At 44.1% G+C, this 21,702-nt stretch overlaps 1 protein-coding gene across 2 annotated transcripts in view; it reads left to right on the top strand.

The window, feature by feature from the left end:
- Positions 1 to 12,779: 12,779 nt before the first annotated feature.
- The window catches only part of rock1 (Rho-associated, coiled-coil containing protein kinase 1), a 53,865-nt gene continuing 44,942 nt past the window's right edge, over positions 12,780 to 21,702 (top strand). For both annotated transcript variants that reach the window (XM_086128817.1, XM_086128818.1), the window contains exon 1: positions 12,780 to 13,645. In XM_086128817.1, coding sequence (XP_085984943.1) covers positions 13,553 to 13,645 — 93 coding nt within the window. In that variant the 5' untranslated portion in view covers positions 12,780 to 13,552. The remainder of the gene's footprint in view (positions 13,646 to 21,702) is intronic.

The raw sequence follows: 21,702 nt of genomic DNA on the forward strand, positions 1-21,702 counted from the left end.
TAAAAAGACCAACGGGCCGGATTCGGCCCGCGGGCCGCAGTTTGCCCACCCCTGTCGTAAAGTGTCCAAACGTCACTGCTTACGTCAACGTTTATCCAAGATGTCTGCGCTATTAATAATAATAACAATAATACGGCAGCCCGACAGTCGAGTGTTTAGCGCGTCAACCTCACAGTGCAGAGGTCGTGGGTTTGATCCTGGCTCCGGCCTTCCTGTGTGGAGTTTGCATGTTCTCCCCGTGGCTGCGTGGGTTTTCTCCAGGTACTCCGGTTTCCTCCCACATTCCAAAAACATGCATGGCAGGCTGATTGAACACTCAAAATTGTCCCTAGGTGTGAGTGTGAGCGCGGATGGTTGTTCGTCTGTGTGTGCCCTGTGATTGGCTGGCAACCCGTTCAGGGTGTCCCCCGCCTACTGCCCGAAGACGACTGGGATGGGCTCCAGCACCCCCCACAACCCTTGTGAGGATAAAGCGGTTCAGAAAATGGATGGATGGATGGATGGATAATAATAATACATTATTAGCATCTGCTAGGCTATTTAGCAAGGCATTGATTATACTTGTATGTTGTATGTTGTACACAATAGTCAGGGACATGCACTCAGCAAATGCGTCTATCTTTCTTAATCATTGAAAATGATCATGAGGCTGGCTGCGAATCGAAGATCGCAGGCTATCTGGGAACACTCTTCAGTGGAACACAACTGTGCCGGCGTTCACAGCTCAACAGTTTGTGCAGGGAGTCATTCCTCTCCATCTGTGATCGTCATAAGCCCTAATGTAGTTGGTGCCAGAGTCCGGCTCAACAAATAATTGTGGCCATCTTCAGTACTGGTTTCAAGTGCCATAGCTACAGCTGGAGCCAATTTTGGTGGTGGGAAAAACAAAGAACTCTTGCTAACCTGGGCACTGGCTCCGAAATAGCACTAGCACAAGCGTGGTCGAAAAGGACCACGGGATAGGCTCCAAGCATGCCTGCAACCTTCGTGAGGATAAACAGATTAGAAAATGGATGATGGATGAAAAAGTTTTCAGAGCATTGACTTTTGAGTTCACCCAACATTCAAAGGCTAATGTATTGAAATACGGATTTAAGCTACCAGTTATGGTTGTCTGGCCAGCTAAAAGATAATGCTAGTCAACAGCAAACTTAAATCAAAGCTACCTTTATGTGTCCCGAAATTACATTGATTTAAAAAATGTATGTATCTTGTATCACATCAGGTTTTCTAGATAGTCATATTTTTTTGTTTTGAAATTTGGCCTATAAAAGCTTGTGGAATACCGATTTTACCATGTGTTGTAATTTATAGTCATGACATATCAGAAAACAATTCCACCTGTTGCTGAACAGAACCCCCAATTCATAAATATTTACAAAATATATCATTACATACATCGTGTGTTACATTATTGTTATCATATTGTATTATCAAAACCTGACGTAATAGAGAAAAAAAACAAGAGCAAATTTGGAATCATTGCAAACAATCAAAAAAATCTTCTCAAAAAGCTGACTTGAATCTCTGATAAAAACATTTTGGGGTCAAAATGTGTCATGTGTACTTTTGAATCCACATTGGGTGACCAAATATGGTTCCTTGCTCAATCGAGGGGAAAAAAGCGAACGTCTTCATATAAACTTTTGAATACTGACTTAAGTTACCAAATGCGGTTCCAAAAAAAGGCCAATGCCTTGCCGGATTTGCATGAACACTCATTTGTGACCAAATATGGTCCCTCACTGCTGATTTCAAATTAGAATATTTTAAACATGCCCACAGATAAAGATTTTTGGAATTTTGGGGGAGGAACAATAATAAGAAAAATGTCCAAAGATCAAGCAGACTGATGAATGAGGACTTGAAGGGCCACCTGTTTTGTTCATTCTGTCCAAAAAAAAAAACCCCTGAAACAATCGCGCTAATCCCTCCGGCTGGCCCTCATACCATCTGAAGCGAGGGTCAGCGCAGCACTAAGTGTCTCTGAAAGGATCAAGAGGAGCATCTGCCCGCCTCCCTCGAGCTTGTTTTGCCATCTAATGATCAGCGAGGGTGTTGGGAGTAATAGATTTGCCCTTTATGGATCAATATGCTAAAATGTCTGTATCCCCCAGCGATCCAGTGACCCAATTCCCTTGCTGGCGATACGAGTGGTAATCCATCTATATGCCTGGCTGGCTTTTATTATGACACCAAAAACACATCCAAGTGATCGCTTGCATGTGTCACAATAAATTGTGTGCCGTTTGTGGGACGCCGATGTGTTCTTCACGATGTGAGCTGGAGAACAATAAAGGGAAAATAAACAAAGCCGTTCCCTTGGAGACAATTACCGAGAACGGATGTCACAGAGTCATATGAAGCTTTTCCTGGGAGGATTATCAAACTGTGAACTGAAGTCTCGCTAAATTGGGAAGAAAAATCATGAGGGAGCTCATTATCATAAGAAAAAAAAATCCTTTCCGCCACGTTAAACAAGACTGGACAAGAGTAGACGGCCCTTTGATACTTGGAAATAACCATTGAACAGAAGAGTATCCATCCATCCATCAATGCAAGGTCCAGTAACTACCATTGGGTTCCACCAGGGGTGGTCTTATACCAACGGTACCTCCTGTGTCATTCTATGACATCGAGAAGTATCCAGAAGGGGATTTGATCTTTTTCTGTGGATCGTCAAAGTTTGAACAAACTTTGGAAAAGAATGTCATACAGGGAGAAAATCTGTTTCTACCACTGTATCTCTAGCATTGACACAGCTTTGCAACTGTGTCCCAAATATCTTTGTACAACATCAGGAAGTGTGCCAGCCAGGATTCTGTCAAACTCAAAAAACCACAGATCTTTCGTAATCAAATGGCTGATGTATAAAAACGATTAAACGGGCCTTTTCTCGTTTCAGGAAAAGACTCATGTTTTTAAAATGAAGATTAAAGATGAATGATGGGAAGAGACACACCTCATCCCGCCCACCTTCCCCTTACTACCGAGCAACACCGCTAAAAGAGATGTCTCCATCAAGGCTAAAAACACAAAAGCTGCCACGGTAAGCGAATTCACAGGGACCCTTACTTATCTCTGCCCAGATTAAGTCCCAATTGTTTGCCGGGAACAAAGACGGCCAGTGAGGCAGTGAAGGAACCCCCCCCCCCCCCCCCCCCCAGCCCCCATCAATGGGCCAGATGGTCAGCGTTCACAGCCTCTGACCCCTCCAGCCCTTGTCCTCTATGACGGCGTGTTCTTGGTGTAGATAGGCCAACCAACGTGCGCTCAATTGGCCCTTCTACAAGCGTGTGCTCGCATGACATTGCTAACCTTCATAGAATCACTTAACCCCATGACTCTCTCTAGTTTTTGCTCTTCCATTCATTTGTTGGCCGCTCAAGAATAATTTCCAAGGTTAATCAGTTCAGTTCATATTTTTGGGTGAAGTGTCCAGCTTTTTGGGCCAGTTTCATTGAGGTTCGCGCTAACTGTCGTCGGAATGCTCATTTGTGGAATGTTCATTTGGAACAGGAAGACAACAAAAGGAACCTTTCAGAGAAATACAGGGGATTGCAATGCTTAGTCATGTTAGCTAACAAACAGCAGCTGTGGGAGGATGCAATTACGCTATCATCCTATTAATGGCATCCTGCAAGTGAAAACTCGGGAATTCCACTCAATTTTCTGACCAGTTAAGTGAGACAATCACTGACTGATTGTTTTGGATTATTCATAGATGATTGGTGAGAGTTGTGCTACCCGGAAGTATTCATAGAGTAGATTTAGCTCTTCTTCCGCTACACTTCACACTTGTTGAGAATCAAGAGCGCTTCTGTTGATTGCAGCAAAGGACTGCGCTCCGCTATTAATTGATTGGTTCATTTCACATTGTCAATGACAACTAACATTTAGGCTGATATTACGCCCAAAGCAAATCCAATATGGATTATTAATGATCTTAACCTTAGCATGGTTAATAAAAGTGAACCTGGAATAATTGTATCTGGAAAACTTACATTTATAGCTAACAAAAAGTACAGGACAATGATTTTTGCCACGCAGCACATTTTGGTTTGAGTGCATGGGTTGTAGAAAATCACAAATGATGTGACATTGCGACGGTCGATGAACCGAAAAAAAAAAATAGGTTTATATGACGCTGAATTAACTGTTGTAAACGGTCTCTGTCAGGTTGCGTGGTGGTGGAGGACCCCAAAAAGCAGGCAGGAGGGAGGAGCAGGGTGTACTTGACGAATTGTATTAAAATACAGAAACTAAATCCAGAACAAAGTCCAAGGAACAAAATGAATCCAAAGTAACAAACAAAAACCATGACTGAAACAAAAACTATCAATGACCGAAACATGACCGGAACAAACATGACAGCAGCAAACATACAGCCACAGTGACCCGACACCGAGTGCTCGTGCCGGGGGTCCTTTTAAAGCAATAATTATGTAACAACCAACAGGTGTGCAACTGCAGGGAGTGCTCTACAGTGCCACCTGTTGGTCACAAACAGAATCATGACAGTCACGATCGCCATCCATGATAGATTTTAAAAGGGCTTCTGTGATTTTACTGTTCACAAAAAATTGACACAAGGTAAGATTTAACTGTTTATATATTTGCATTCAAATCTTTCATTACGTACAGAGAGGTGTACAAAGTTTCCACGCGAAAGATTTTAGGTATGGACAGGAAGTGTAATGCGCGATAGCCACACATTGAGTTTGTAAACAAATGCAGTGCAGCTCAACCTTTGGCAAGTTTTTTCAGAGTCACTAAGGCACAAATATATGAAGGGAGTAGACAAGACCCAAGATTGCCTTATAAATAAATGTCGACCAGTGACAAGCCCTTCAAGTGGCCAGAGCAGGGCTTCCCATTTTTAGGTATTATTCACACTGGTGAGTGGACAACCTTACCATTAGTAATGAACCACAAAGACACAAACGTGACCTTCGCACCTAAGGATGAACCGACCCTTGGTTTTGAGCATATTATTACCCGCGGCCTGAAGGCACTGCCATACCAGTGAGCAATGCCTAAAAGGGGTACTAATCAGTCATTTTTTTATGGCCTTCACTTTTAACAATGGCAACGCAAAGAATTGCAAACCAAAGTCAAACCAAACTGTAATGCTTGCTAAGCACATTTCCAACTGCAGCAGACAAAACGTGTTGCTATCACGCAAAATGTTTTGACCGCTCTGTTTTTGCGTGATCAAAAATGATGACCAGATTGAACAGTGCGCATCATCTGCAGCAATTTGCCACAAACTTGCCCTGTGTGCACATTTAAGCCCCTGAGGTATTCACAAAGTGCAGACAGGAGGAGGAGGAGAAGTGGGGGAGGCCGGGAAGACATGAGGAATGCAACCTTTAGGACAACAGCCACGAGGAATGGCAGATTAGGCTTGGTGAAGACGGACTGGTTTGCCTGTAATTACAGTGACAGCCCATCTCCCCCTTGCTCGGTCTTATCTGATATGACTTTATCTGTGTTGGCCAAGCCTGTTTCAACACCAAAGCCTGCGGGGCAGCCAGAGGAACGCTCGGCGTGTAAATCAAGACCTTTGAGAGCACACGTGTGAAACTCAAGGCCTTCGGGCCACATACAGACTCTCGATGTCAAGTTAGATCTTTGTTGTAGACTTCAAGATCTGTTTGCCTCTTTTCTTGCCTCACTGAACCAGGGATAGACCAGGTCGTCAGCACATTGATTCAGAAATGGCTTTGTTGTGCCCCAAATTGTATTTTTGACTTTGACTCTAAAAAATGCTTTTTTGCGATACTTTTTTCTAGCACATGAGGTTTTTGAGGTTTTTTTTTTTTTTTTGCTTTTTAACTTTGACCGATAAAAACTTGCGCAATTCGGATTTTACCATGCATTGTCATTTCTAGCTATTACAGTTTCGAAAGAAATTCCACCTGTTGCTGAAGCGAACCCTTAATTCATAAACATTATTAAATATATTATTATTATATAGACTATAATCTAATGTGCTAGAGGGGAAAAAGGGCAGATTCGGAATCAGCACAAAAAAAACATCAAGAAATGTTTACTCGCATCCTTGATTAAAAAAATGAAAAAATGTGATGACCAATATTATTGATCGGGTTGATTATCTGTGTTGATATTCGGCATTTTGACAAATATGGACATCTGCCTTTTTTTTTTTTTTTAATCTGACATCTGTAAATTTTATGAGATGTTGCTGAGCCTGGGAGCTCTGTACTTTGTTTTTAGTTGGAAACTAATCTAAAGATAAAGGAAACTTAAACATGTACGTTATTTTGGAAAACAATTTACTGTAGAAAACTAGAGGGAGCTATTGTCACTTCAGCCATCCATTATGGCAATGGTCCCCAACCGCCGGTCCGCAGACCGGTACCGGTCCACAGGGCATTTGGTACCAGGCCACACAATAAGAACTTACATTAATTCAGTTGTATTTATTTTGGAATACGAAAGATATTTTATTTTGAAAAATTACCTGATTCTCTCCGTTACATCCGTCTGTGTCACTCTTGATGCACGTCAAACCACGCTTCTCCATCATGTGACTGATTACGCTAAAAACAAAACGCTGGAGCTTGCTAAATGAGTAAAATAAACCGTTGGAGATCGCAAATGACGGTGGCCTTAAAAGTACGTTTGAGACAACAACTCTGCTGGTTTTCTGGATTCAAGTTATGGCTGAATACTCTGAGATCGCCACAATAGCACTGTTGCTATTTCCAACATGCTATCTGTGTGAAGCAGGTGTTTTGTGCATCAATGGCGACTAAAACAAAATTACGAAGTACACTCAAGATAGAGCACACACTTCAGGTATCATTGTCTCCTATTACCTCAAGATGGGACCGCCCAGTTGCAGAAAATCAAGCTCAGGGCTCGCACTGATTCAGCATTGTGGTGAGTTGACGTTTTCATGCACTTAGAATTTGCGTTGTATCGTATTTTGAAGGAATTAAACATTACCATCGCGATCAGAGTGTTGCGGCCAGATTAGACGCTCCTCGTGTTTATTATTATCTCTCGAAAACACCACAGTGTTTATGCAGCTCTTACCATATTATTTTATAGTAATTATCCGCCACACCTTAAATGCCGGTCCGTGAAAATATTGTCTGACATAAACCGGTCCGTGGGGCAACAAAGGTTGGGGACCCCTGCATTATGGCATAGTCTGTTGGTCAGGCAGCATCTCAGCCCGGGACAGAGAGAGACTGGACCGACTGGTCAGGAGCGCCAGCTCTGTCCTGGGATGCTCCCTGGACACTCTGGAGGAGGTGGGCATCAGGAGGATGCTAGCTGAGCTCACAGCTATTATGGACAGACCCCCCCCCCCCCCCCCCTCCAGGCCACCCTGACACCACTGGGCAACTCCTTCAGCCAGAAACTGTTACACCCGTGCTGCAAGAGGGAGAGGTACCGCCGGTTGTTCCTGCCGACTGCTGTCAGGCTGCTGAATAAACACACGTGAAAACTTGGACTCGCCCCCCCACTCACCCATTGTAAATAGCACAGCCACCTTGTGCAGCATATACGAAGTTACATATATGCTGATATCTTATATTTTATATTGCATTCTGTACTGTGTACGGTTCATTAAAAAAAATAATTGTGCATGCAAAAACTTCATGTTTTTTTCTACTTTCTTCCCTCCAAATTTTGTTGCTATAGATTGCAAATTTCTTCATTACTATTACTATTACTCTGTCATTTTGTGTTAACTGTTCTGTTGATGGCGCGCGGGTACCCGCAGCGGCTCCTTTCTCTCCTGTGTTTGCACTGTGGTTGAGAGGAAAGAAGTCTCATCTGTGCTGTATGTTTGAAATATTCACATCTGACCATATTGGACAATAAAGTTGACTTGGCTTGACTGTGACTTGCGAAAGGGCACATTGACACTAACCAAGAAGCCTTCTCTTCAACAACCAGTTGCCATTTTTACACTTTGGGCAAAACAAGACTTGACCCTGTGGTTTCAAAGCTCAAGTCCTGATGGATGAGCTACTGCTGTCAATTCATCAAATGAATAGAGCACGGCAGAACACACAAACTCAATAAAGGAAGGCAGCACAGGAAGATCGGCGATTCCAATTTCGTATCTCAGAACGGCAAGGCAGCCCACTGTCGACACCAATGCATGACAAACTTGGCAGTAGTCCCCATGACACCAGTCATAAAGTGTCGTTTAATGCGGAGCAGGAGTTGGGGGGAAGGGGGGGGGGGGCTTTTTCTTTGAATTGAGGCAAACACATTAAACTGCATTTGGAAAAATGTTAATCCCACGCACTAAAGCATGCCAATATATTTTATCGTAATGCGAGCGGGTCTAATTTGAGTTATACTTTGCGAGCATATCTTCGGCTCTGGTCACCGTGCACAACAGGCAGCGGCGACCACCCGTAAACGCTTCAGGACACCAAACGAGACGAGTTGAACGCTGGTTTCACTGGAGCGGTAGTGGAACGAACGTGTGTGTGTGTGTGTGCGTGTGCGTGTGCGTGTGCGTGTGTGTGTGTGTGCGTGTGTGTGTGCGCGTGTGTGTGTGTGTGCGTGTGTGCGTGTGTGTGTGCGTGTGTGTGTGCGTGTGTGTGTGTGTGTGTGTGTGTGTGTGTGCGCGCGCGCGCGCGCACGCCTACTTTGCTCCACGCGACGATGCAATCGTGCTGCGCTCCCTCTCCGTGTCGCGTCCGCGGTGGGCGAGTTCCTGGCGCAAGTTGTCCCATCTGATCAGGAGAAGTGACGTCACTAAGAAGCTGTACGTCTTCAACCGTGCATAAGCGGACACTGAGTTTGAATTGTACTTAAAGAACATCTTGTGCGTGAAGTGCGCGCGCGGGTGTGTGCGCAATGCAAAGACATATTAAACAGATAGGCGTAAAGTGTAGGAGCGCGTATTTATTGATCGAGCAGGCACACATATTTTCTCACATAGTGCAATGGTTACGCATGAGTATTTACATTCGATTATCGTTTTACCATCAGTACCATGAGGCACATGACGTCCTCCAAGAACACGAATGGGCACAAATGGCTTGAGGTAAATTGCACGACATCGTCCTCTGGTGGTGAAAATATTCAATTCAAAGTTAGAGGACCTCAGGTCAGTATCATTCAATATGTTTCAATAATGGGAAAATTATGTGAATGAGGATACTTGGTGGCTTTGTCTTCACAAATATTTATTTAGAAAAAGAAGATGCTCCAGTGTTTTGAATTTCAGTCTGTTGCTATTTTTACATGCTATTACCCCTGCTGTGGAGAACACACACTCACATGGCATAGATGAGGCCGGCGTACAGAGTAACTCCTTTGCGAGGTGGGAGAGGTTTGGAAAATAAGTGTGTGGGTCCTTCCAATACAACAGCGGGTCTTGATTGTGTGCAATATTCCCCTCTACCAGGTAGCGCTGGACCTCAGATATAGCATCTGCTGTTGCACCTCTTCCCATTCTCCCCACCTCATCATCCAGATGCTGCCACAGGTCATCTAAAAAACAGAACCCAACAAAATTGGCATTTAGAACAGTTTCCAAAAACAAACTAATACTGATGAGTAACATGCCAGATGTAGTTGCAGAGGTGCTTTTGTTGGTGTATGATATTTCTGTATGACAAATTCGACATTTCACCTGCAATAAAATATGTGAATAGTAAACTAAAGAGTTACCTTGAAATGAATTTGAATTACAATGGAACAAGATATGTCAATAATCTGAGAGGCACTTGGTGAGACAAGGAGATTTGAATAAATACCTTATTCTCCAAAAGGAGATCAAAATGGCCCCACACGGCGGACAATTTTTGTTTCCCCGGGAACTGCTCCATAATATGCACGTACTTCGACAAGTGAGCGAGGGTGAGGCTTGTTTTGGCAGGCGTCGCTAGACGCACTTTGTTATAAACACAGTTTGGCGGGTTTTTGCGGCGTCGACGGCCCCTGGACTGTATCGATGCAGTTCATGCATCAGTCACGTGATTGTCTTTAAGCAGTTCCACCCTGTGCCTAGTGGAGCACGTCTGTGGCCGACACCCATTCCCCTTCAGGCGGCGCATGTCATGTGGCCGTCCCACGTTTCCCCTTCAGGCGGCGCATGTCATGTGGCCATCCCATGTTCCCTGTCACGTCGAGCCCCGGCCACGGCAGTCCGAGCCCCATCCACGACCAAGTTGCGCCGAGCCACGTCCACATTTGAATTGAGTCACGTCCACGTCAGGCCGTCCCATGTTCCCCGTCACGTCAAGCCGAGCCCTGAGCCCCGTCCACGTCCACGTTGAGCTGAGCCTCGTCCACATGCCCGTTTGAGCCGATCCGACTGTTTGAGACTTCTGGGATCAGTCCCTTGCCGGAGGGGTACTGTCACGGTTGATTTGTTTGGGACCAACAGGTGGCTCTGTAGGGTTCCTCTGACAGCGGCACACCGGTTGGTCATCATGTCATGAGTAGGTTTTCTGTTAAAAGGACTCCTGGGTCATTGTTGCTATTTTCATTGCCGTTTCTGTTCCTATTCGTGATTTGCTTCTGCCATGGGTTTTTATTTGTTACTTTGGATTCTTTTTGTTTTCAGGACTTTGTTTGTTCTGGATTTAGCTTTCTCAAAATTGTCAGTGTTTTGTTAATACAGTTTGCCAAGTTCACCCTGCTCCTCCCTCTTGCCTGCTTTTTGGGGTCCTCCACGCATTATGACACACAGAGACTCTTGATGTTTTTAGGAGAAGGCTTAAGGAACATTTTTTGAGCGTAGCGTTAAAATCACTTATTTATATGCTTTTTCAAAATAGTTTGAATTTAAGCTTTTTTTTAGCGCCAGCGTTTCCTCATGTGGGGCCTCCACGCTGGGAGTTGTTGGCAGTCATTCTTGTCAGCGTGGATTAGCTCCCCTTGGGTTCTCTTTTTCCTCAAATAGTTTCTCTTTGCCTTGCCATCTCTTTTTTTTTAAATATAGTTCTGTGTGTGTGTGTGTGTGTGTGTGTGTGTGTGTGTGTGTGTGTGTGTGTGTGTGTGTGTGTGTGTGTGTGTGTGCACAAGTCACACACACACACAAAGCATACTTGTGTGGATATGTATCGGTGTCAGTTGGGGGAAGGGGATGGTCCTCTTTTTAAATTGTATTTTTGATGTTTCATTTGCACAACAATTTGAGTTCCCTTTCGATGTCGGAAAAGTGCTAAATCAAGAAAGCTTGATTGATTGAAGTTATGACAAAAATATAAGGTTACCAGAGAAAAGTTGTAATAAGAGTCAATTTGCAATACGGTATTAGCAGATCCACTTCATTTTTGCTGGGATTGGCTGGCAACCAGTTCAGGGTGTATCCCGACTACTGCCTGAAGACAGGTGGGATAGGCTTCGGCATACCCTGTGACCCTTGTGAGGATACACAGATCAGAAAATGGATGGATGGAGTTCATTTTGATGAATCTTTCAAGAAAAATGTCATAGCTATTTTTAGTTGTTATGAGGTGAAGTTAAATGACGTGACAATCTGTATCTGTTCTTCATACCTCGAGAAAAAGTCCAGTGCTAATGAGTGTAGTTGTACACGAAAGAAAAAGTCACAAATGGTATAAGAAACTTGTAAAAAAACGTCAATAAGTCAATAAAAGACAAGCCATTTTTGAAATAGCTGAATAAAGTTGGACTGTAATGTTAGAGGAAGGAAGCAGTACTTTTATGAGACTTACCGCAAACCGATGAAGTAAAACTATGTAATTTTTTCAATAACTTTTCATATTTTGGATTTCCAAGTTCAAGGATCTCTCGCTCTTATATGTGTGTGTGTGTGTGTGTGTACATCTATCTATCTATCTATACTGTATATACAGTATATATATTTTTTCAGATCCACCCATCCTCACAAGGGTTGCAGGGCATACTGGAGCCTATCCCAGCTGTCTTCGGGCAGCAGGCGGTTGACAGCCTGAACTGGTTGCCAGCCAATCGCAGGGTACACATAGACAAACAACCACTTGCGCTCATGCTCACACCTCGGGACAATTTAGAGCCTGTGTCAAACTCAAGGCCCGGGGGCCAGATCTGGCCCATGACATCATTTTAGGTGGCCCTTGAAAGCAAATCACGTGTATCAACTTCCATGTTCCTTGCTAAAATCTGTACTGAAATGTCAAATTGTCATATGTAATAAATAACGTTGAGATTTTGCAATAATTCTCTTACCCTGCTTACACTCACTTGAACATTAGTTGAACAAACTATTATAGTTGACTGATTTCAAAACTAGTAATCCATCCATTTTTTTGTGTACAATAATACGATGAGAGAGTTAACCCTTTCAGGGACAGCAGTTACTACAGTGGACAGTTTACCATGTTATCAGGTTACAGAGTGCATGAAAGGATTAAACATTGTTCAATTAACCTGCCACACATGTTTTTGGAATGTGGGAAGAAGAAAACCTACACAGGCACGGGGAGAACATGCAAACTCCACATTGGAAGGCCAGAGAATCTGACCCTGCCCCGCTGCACTGTGAAGTCGACATGCTAACTAACCAGCCTCTTTCCTATCACTGATCTGGAAAATCAATATTGATAGTTTCACGAATTGTTTTGTTTTAATGTCAATTATTTAAAAAATACATATTTGCTCATCCATCGTTCATAGTCTAGTTTTTTCCCTGTGGCTTCCCATCAAACAGCAACAAGGAGGCAGCAACATGTTGTTCGCTGACGGCAGCAGCAGCAGCATGGGGCACTCCAGTGCGCCTGCCTGGGTAAGGCGCATGCGTACTGTTTGACATTTTGAAGAGGCTCCTCTCCGGAGTGTTTGAACAGGAAGGCGGACATGTTGACTAGCCTGTGGGACAAAATCGGGGCATCGTCTGCAGCTTTCCCCACATCGGTGACTAAAAACACATCGGAATTCAGCTCGTGCCCGAGCCGGATCGGAGGGATCACGTCGCTGGGACCAGGATACGGTTGACATTCGGTGACAGCGGCGGCGGAGTGTTTATTTATTTATTTTCTAACCGTTAAAAGACTTCCTCGACATTTGGAAAGAAGCAGAAGTCTCTCCCCCCCCCCTTTCCCCAACACTTCTTCTTTTGAGCTGTCACGTTAGTTTTTGTCGCCCTCTCTTGCGAGGACCCGGCACGGACATGGGAACGGGCCCGGACTAACTCCGCCGATGTTTTAAATGCATTGGCTGTTGTTCGGATGCAGCGACTTTTGAAGCCCTTCTCCGCTGTTGGCATCCTGCGGAGGCTGACTAATCTTCAACGGTCGCGCTGTTCCTGAAAGTTGTTTGCCAGCCACATTTGGAGGGGGACTCTACTGTACTGTATAAAACATGTGGCTTTTGTACATCCAACGGAACCTCAAACGTTTTATCTCGTGTGCAAGATCGAGGAGAACGATGTATTGTCTTTAAAAGTTCCCCCAAGAACGACAAAAAAACCAAACGGACATCGGGCTAGCGAGCTAGCGAGGTATCGCTGGCGGCTAACGCTAGCTCGCCACTCAGTTTGCCTCCCTCTTTTTTATTCCCTTGAAAACAAGATACGAGGGGACTTCATTCCACGTTAAAAATGTCTTCCGGGGAAAGTATGGAGGCTCGGTTTGGAAAAATCGACGCTATGTTGAAGGACCCCAAGTCGGAGATCAACACGGATTGTCTCCTGGTAAGTTTGTAGTCCGCTAGCTGGCTAAAGCAAAGCGAGGCAGCCATTCGGGCTGCAGCTCAAAATTCTTTTCCAACAAGTCGCCTCGCCTCTGGCATAAAAAAGTGATGCTTGTGCTTAGTAGCTCACATTTGTACAGCTTTCTCTCTGAACATGGATCTTTTCTTGAATTCGATCGAAACCAATCGCCTGTTTCACTTTTTTGGTTGCAGTTAATAAGCATATAGACAAGTTGCCACTTTGGGAAAACTCTTCTGTTTAATCAATAGAGACATTTTGTTGCAAAAGTAAATTGTAAATACAAATTGGGCACATGCTGAGACACACATCTACTATAGACCACTTTGAACAACAAATCACGATCACTACTCATAGTGGTGTGTGATGTCATGATCAGCACGTCTAAGTATCTTTGTCATGTGGCCTGGCTTGCTTGCAATCGAGTGTCCATAAACTTGATGACATTCTTTTGCAACCACTATATTAGACACAGCTGCACAACCAAGTGACATCCAACACAAAATTAGTCAACTTTGTTTTTAGTATCCCTATAATTGCATGGTTGTAGATGAATACAATACAGTAAATATTCTCTAGTATGGACTCGTGTTTGCGCTGTCCAATTTGTCCTGATAACAGAAATTCCTCATTTGGGAAATGAGCATGGTACATGTCCTTTATGAACCTGCAAGTATGTTGACAAAATGCACGTGTAACAACACAATCAATAAAATACAAAAATATATTGTCCAAAAACTGTTTATATAACAAAAACTGCAATACAGGTGTATCCCAAAAAAATTAAAACAGTAAAATACGTATAGTATTTTAATGTTTATTTTTTTCTGTCTTGGGGAAAAAAATTGTATTTTGGATTGTTTTGTTGGATGCATTCTTTGGTTTATGACAATGTTTGCCTGCGTGTCATACAGTTTTCTTGCTCGTTGCAAGTAACTGTCCCGTTGATCACCGATGTCTGGTAATTCTTGTGCATACTGAAGGATTTTTGTTGCCATTTGCATTGCTTCCTTGCTGGATGGTGGCTTGTCATCAGGAGTTGAATCGATGCCTTGTTTTTTAAAGTTTCGTAGATTTGCGTCTTTCCGACTCCAAGTGTCTGCTGGATCTTTTTAACTTTGTGTCCAGCCTCGCTCAAACGGATGCATTTCACTCGCTCCGCTCCAGTCGTTACAGTTCATTCTTCTACGTTTCGATGCGATGATCTACACGACGTAAGTGAATAAAGTTAAAATCTTTCGCAATTACAGTAAAACGCACGCCAATAAAAAGTCGCTTACACGTCTTCGTTTCGAATCTGATGAATGAAAACGGCGAAGCGAACACGTTTCTTCGGTCATGTTGAGTTGGTGCTGCTTTTAAGCTAGTGCCGCGTTCTCCAGGACATAAGTGAATAAAGTTAAAATCATTGACAATTACAGTAAAACGCACGGCAATAAAAAAATCACTTACACGTCGTCGTTTAGAATCTGATGATCGAAAAACGCGAAGTGAAAACTTGTTTCAGCGTTGTGTATTTTCCGTCGCATCGGGTGGGCGTTACGTGTATTTAAGCTCCCGCGGCATTACACCTCCATCCGGGTTACGGGTAGTGGAATTTCCGCTTACGCAAGTTCCGCTAACACGTAATATCGTAGTCAAAATGTTAATGCATAGGTTTTTATTCCGGGTGAAGGATATTCCTTTCCATAGAATTCCGGGGATGGGAATATTTACTGTATATCCCATGGGGCACCTTTTGGGTTTCCTCGCATGAATGAACCACCCTGCAAATGGCACAAACATTAGGCTATACAGCATGGATGTATGCCTATAGTTGCATTTATGTGCATCTCCTCATCATACCACCCAACTGCCTCTACATTTTTTTTACAGTTCTTTTTGACACGATTAAATTGGCATCACAAGGTACTATTCTGATGACTCCATAATCTGCTCTTTGCTGCACAGCCCCTAGCCTCCTTTTGGATCTTCTTCTTGTGTTTGAGGCAGATTGACTATGATATTTCATCCAGCTGGTTTTACAGCCACATTTCTTATCCAGGTGCGGCTTTGGTTTTGGGAAGGAATGTGATCTGATTTGGTTTTAGAGTTTCTTCACATCCGCTGCTCCGGGCTTATTTATGGACAAAGAAGATCCATGAAGGACTGCAGCATGTCCTCTTTGATAAAATTAGTCAAGAAGTCAATATAGAAGAGATGTTTTACACCACTTTTTTAGACTGATATCAGTATGAGTATTCACACTTGGAGTATGCACAGATAGCAAGTACTGATACCTTTAGTATTTTTGCTATATATGTCGTGAACAAAGACCTTCCTTTCTGACGCAGATGTTAATTTGCTGATGTGTCAAACTGACAGAGTATAGCGTCAACTACTGCAGAGGATGACTTATTCGATGTTAACTTAAGTTCCAGTGGATGGTATCCACAATGTCAAAGACTACTTGATACCATAAAATAAAGCCGGTATCGATCCACATCGATACCTAGTATTGGTACTCGACCATCCCTACTTAAAAGTCATGTACAGTAATGTACCACAGTCTATGACATGTTCTGTTGTTATATTATAAAAAGGGGGTCCTTTGTTGAGAACGTGATCTATGTTTTAAGGTCATGGATAGTTCCTAATTAACTACTTTGGACAACAGTGTTGAAGCACTTGATCGCCTAGGGAAAAGAAGAGACACTCTGTTTTTGCCACTTTTACTGTTTTTCACCTGAATTTTTTTCTTTTCATTTTTGTGATGTAGAAATGTTTTTCATTCAAATATTTACACTTGCTCTGACTTAACTGCCACATTAGCATCACTGTAATTGTAATAATTTAGATGGCTTCAGGTGTGACTAAGACCGGTAAGTGTTCACACTTGAGCTTTCTGCTGCTTGTTGGGGTTGCATGAAGCGTTCACATTTTGCCAAACAAGCGGTACAAAAAGTGTGAGCACAGCCTTTAACTTGTAGCTCACCACAAGAATGCCTTGTGGTTATGTAACTTCCTATGTATTATAGTGCCATTGACTCATTCATCCGCAGAGGCTATCTGATTAATGGGCTTATTTAGGCCAGTAGTGCCAAGTATGTAGTCCAGCACATTAAAGGAATATCAGGAGCTTCTTTTACACATGCCACCTTCTCACTGCCTTCCCAGGAGAGTCGTGGTTTTCACTCATGCGCCTTTCAGACAGAACTTAGCAAAGCAGGCGCGTTGACGCGGCAGATGCATTAGCATTAACAACTGCATAGTGATGTCAGCGGAAAAGGTTGAAACGAAAGACCCAGCTCATGCGATAGTACAGGAATATTGATTGGAGCAAACAAATTTGGATATCATTTTATCCCCCCAAAATGAAGCTAGTGCCATGTGTATTATAACTCATGTACCAAAACAGCATATCAACTTTTGTCAACAAAGGTATTGATTTGAGTTAATTAGATATTGCCTATCACCGCTGCTTCTGACTTAAGTGTCATACCACTACAGGTGGTAAAGGATAGACACAGACACTGGTGCACTTTTAATTGCTTTATTAAACAAACTAACAACATAAATAATTAATAAGCACCTTTATACACAAAGTGTTCTGACCACAATTGACAGCCATTCACTTAACGGGCTAGCGGTTAGCCAGTTGGCAGCCAGCCGCTTACCTGAGCTCACAACAGCCAACTCGACATTCTCAGTCGCTTACCAGGCCAGGCCCTACCTTTTAAAGCCACGCCCACTCAGTGTCAGCTACATTAGTGTGTGGACCGTGAGGATGGTGACACCAAGTGGGCAGCAATAATCATGTGCCCATTTTGTTTCTGAAATAACGGAAATACATTTTTAATTGATAAACCGGTGGGATAATTGATAGAGGACTTGGTTCTCAAAATTTGATGGCTCAGGCCCTTGTCCCAAAACCGAAATGTGGCGTAGAAGGTAATAGAGCTATATTGTTGGTTTACGACAGAATTCCATTTGTACAGCAGTGACACAAACCAAATGTGTACATACTCTTAAGTCACAGCGTGTCATCAATAACCTATGCTCAAGCAGTCGAAAAGTAATCATTCCAGTAAATATACTTGATGTATGAAAACCACTTGTTGGCCGTTCAAATCAAAGAATCAATGGAAAAACAGCAAGTGCTCAGCGGGCTAAGAAAACACAACGTGGCAAAAGGCACACTTAGTCACCACCATGGTGGTACATTTTTTTTCATTTGATTAATGTAAAAATAAAGTTTGTCATAGAAATATCTGCTGTTTTTAGGACTACTACGTGAGCATAATTTAGTGATAGACTACGGCGCGTTGACTTGTGGCCAAATTCTGATAAGGAACGGGCCCCTCTGCACAGTTTAGTGGATATCACAGCCTCTTGGTCTCTGTGACCGCCCATCCTGTTCAGACAGAGCCAATTAAAGTCACCTAAAAGTGTGCACACTCTGCATTTTTAATGCACCAAAGCTGTGGGGACTGCTCCCGCTGGCAGCTTTGCACACAAGCGTGTTGTTCCTTTTTTTTTTCCCCCCTCCCTGTTACTTTTTCTTTTTCACCCCCTCCCCACAATCTGCCTTGATCAATGAATGGAGGCCTTTTGCTGAGCCGCCGCAATACTCCACCCACAGTTTAATAAAATTCCATCCTAATCAAATAAACTCTTGTCTTTGGGCTTGCCCCCCCCATCCCCCAAGTTCCCTCAAGTGTGTCCCAGAGCCTTTCTGCACGCCTGGCGATGGTCGACGCAAGGCAGGCTGCTCTGAGGTAGCAGGGTGTGGGCTCAAGCGCTATTCGCCATAAACCAAAATTATGTGCACTGAAGACTCATGTTTCTGAAGGCAGCAGCGAAACAGGACGTTCGGCTCATAAAGCAGCCAAGCATGCTTGGTTATGAGTAATAGATTCCACGGGAATCCTCGATGCTGGCCTGTTAGCCCGCACTTTCTCTACCTTGTGTGTCTTTGTTGAAAGCACAACTCTGTTGTGGCTTTTCTTCTTACAAAAGCTACGGGCTGTCATTTGTCTTGCACCTCACAGCAAGGCTCTGGGCCTATTTAGGCCTGTGTTCCAACATTGTCAGCCTTTATCCTCTAACCCCCGAAATAAATCCCGCGTGGGTGGAAGAGGGCCTTATCTAGATGGGCAGCCCCCCCTCCTCAATCTTGTTCCGGGCACGCTCCTAAAAGAGGAATCGCAATGGACAGAATTCCTGACATTGTGACGTGGAAGCTCCCTGACATTGGGGTGCTGATCATTGTCCACTTGTTGCTTTTATCTCTCGAACGTCAGGCCTGTGCAAAGGGGTTGTCCAGTTGTGTATAAACCGGTTCAACATAAGGATACATTTATACGACAAAAGCAAAGTTAATAACTGATTGGGAAACGTTTCACATGCAGTGCATTTATTCACTGGGAAATAAATGCTATGATTCTTTTACAGCAAATTCTGTGGCCACAATAATTATCACCCCTGATGTTAATTACCGTATTTTCCACACTAAAAGACGCACTGGATTATGAGGCGCACCTTCAATGAATGGCTATTTTGTAATTATTTTTCATACATTGGACGCTTCGCATTATAAGGTGCAATCTACAATGCCTCCACCAGATGATGCTACACTCCTTCCATTCAACTCGAGAGGCGTCCGTTCAACTTGAGAGGCGTTCATGACCGCCTCTGAAAACGGTAAATTAATACTGTACTTAAAAGAAACTACGAAAATTGAAAATAATGCATCAAAACAGAAAATCAAGCGAGGAAATCACTAAATAAATTCTATATCCCCCCTACAGAATTTATTTTGTGATTTACTTGCTTGATTTTCTTTGTGGTTTCATTGAAGTAATTAATTTACGTTTTTCGGAGGCGGCCGTGAATGCCTCTCGAGTGGAACGGAAGAGAAGGCACGGAGACGAACAAAGATGTACAGTACCTGTATTTGTTGAGACTGTGAAAACCATTAATAAAGTCTGCGTTTAAAAAAATAAAACCACAACCCCAGCTCTCCTTTTTTCAACAAATACAGGTGCGTCGCCATGCCTTCTTTTCTACCGGTCAACTCGAGAGGCGTTCATGACTGCCTCAGAAAAATGCATTGGCATTTCCTTGATCGTAGCTCCAACAGTACGATCAGATGTCAGTCGTAGTTATTTATTCCTTTGTTGTGTCTTCACAAATGATGAAATCACAATAAAAATTCTGTAGTGGAGGCTATAGAATTTATTTTGTGATATCCTCGCTTGCTTTTCAGTTTTGATGTATTATTTTCAATTTTTGTAGTTTCATTGAAGTAATCGTTAGTTTATGTTTTTTGGAGGGGGCCTTGAAAATTTAACACCACAGCTCTCCTTTTTTCGGAGCTGCAACACAAACTTACTGAATAAAGCAGCGACACAGTTCACTGAACCAACAGCAAGTTATAACATTGGAAGCATGTCTCCAGGAAGGAGTCGACGTATTACCGTAATGACGCACAAGACGCACCGGATTTTAAGGCGCTTGGTGAGCCTTTAAGAAAATGGAAGACTTTTTGGTGCGCCCTATAGTGCGGAAAATACAGTACGACAAACCCTCCTTTTGCCAGCAAAACGACACTTCATCTTTTCATATAATGGATCACAGGATTGGAGAATACAGAAAGCTGTATCTTCCATCATCATTCCACGACCTGCCTCCTCTCCTGTGCACTCTCCTCTTTAGCTTACACCACAAGTTTTCAGTGGGGTTGAGATGGCCATGGGAGGAGCTTGATTCTGTGTCTGGTCAACCATTTCGACAATTGTCAATATGAGAGTATCCATCTATCCATCCATCATCTACCGCTTATCCGGGGCCGGGTCGCGGGGGCAACAGCTTTAGCAGGGAAGCCCAGACTTCCCTCTCCCTAGCTACTTCTTCCAGCTCTCCCCGGGGGATCCCGAGACGTTCCCAGGCCAGCTGGGTGACATAGTCTCTCCAGCGTGTCCTGGGTCTTCCTCGGGGTCTCCTCCCGGTGGGACATGCCCGGAACACCTCACCAGGGAGGCGCTCAGGGGGCATCCGAATCAGATGCCCAAGCCACCTCATCTGGCTCCTCTCGATGTGGAGGAGAAGCGGCTCGACTCTGAGCCCCTCCCGGATGACCGAGCTTCTCACCTTATCTCTAAGGGAGAGCCCGGACACCCTGCGGAGAAAACTCATTTCGGCCGCTTGTAACCGGGATCTCGTTCTTTCGGTCACGACCCATAGCTCGTGACCATAGATAAGGGTTGGAACGTAGATCGACCGGTAAATTGAGAGCTTCGCCCTTTGGCTCAGCTCCTTCTTCACCACGACAGACCGATACAACGTCCGCATCACAGCAGACGCTGCACCGATCCGCCTGTCGATCTCCCGCTCCCTCCTGCCCCCACTCGTGAACAAGACCCCAAGATACTTGAACTCCTCCACTTGGGGCAAGATCTCCCCGACCCGGAGGGGACACTCCACCCTTTTCCGACTGAGGACCATGGTTTCAGATTTGGAGGTGCTGATCTTCATCCCAACCGCTTCACACTCGGCTGCGAAACGCTCCAGTGAGAGTTGGAGAGCCCCGTTTGAAGTTGCCAACAGCACCACATCATCTGCAAAAAGCAGGGATGCAATACCGAGGCCCCCAAAACGGACCCCCTCAACGCTTCGGCTGCGCCTAGAAATTCTGTCCATAAAGGTTATGAACAGAATCGGCGACAAAGGGCAGCCTTGGCGGAGTCCTACCCCCACTGGAAACGATTCCGACTTACTGCCGGCAATGCGAACCAAACTCTGACATCGGTGGTATAGTGACCGAACAGCCCGTATCAGGGGGTTCGGTACCCCATACCCACGAAGCACCCCCCACAGAACTCCCCGAGGGACACGGTCAAACGCCTTCTCCAAGTCCACAAAACACATGTAGACTGGTTGGGCGAATTCCCACATACCCTCGAGGACCCTGCTAAGGGTGTAGAGCTGGTCCACTGTTCCACGGCCGGGACGAAAACCACACTGCTCCTCCTCAATCTGAGGCTCGACTTCCTGACGGA

The sequence above is a fragment of the Hippocampus guttulatus genome, chromosome 14 (genome assembly GCF_054856545.1).
Source record: "Hippocampus guttulatus isolate MCC_2025c chromosome 14, RoL_Hgut_1.0, whole genome shotgun sequence".
NCBI classification, from domain to species: domain Eukaryota; kingdom Metazoa; phylum Chordata; class Actinopteri; order Syngnathiformes; family Syngnathidae; genus Hippocampus; species Hippocampus guttulatus.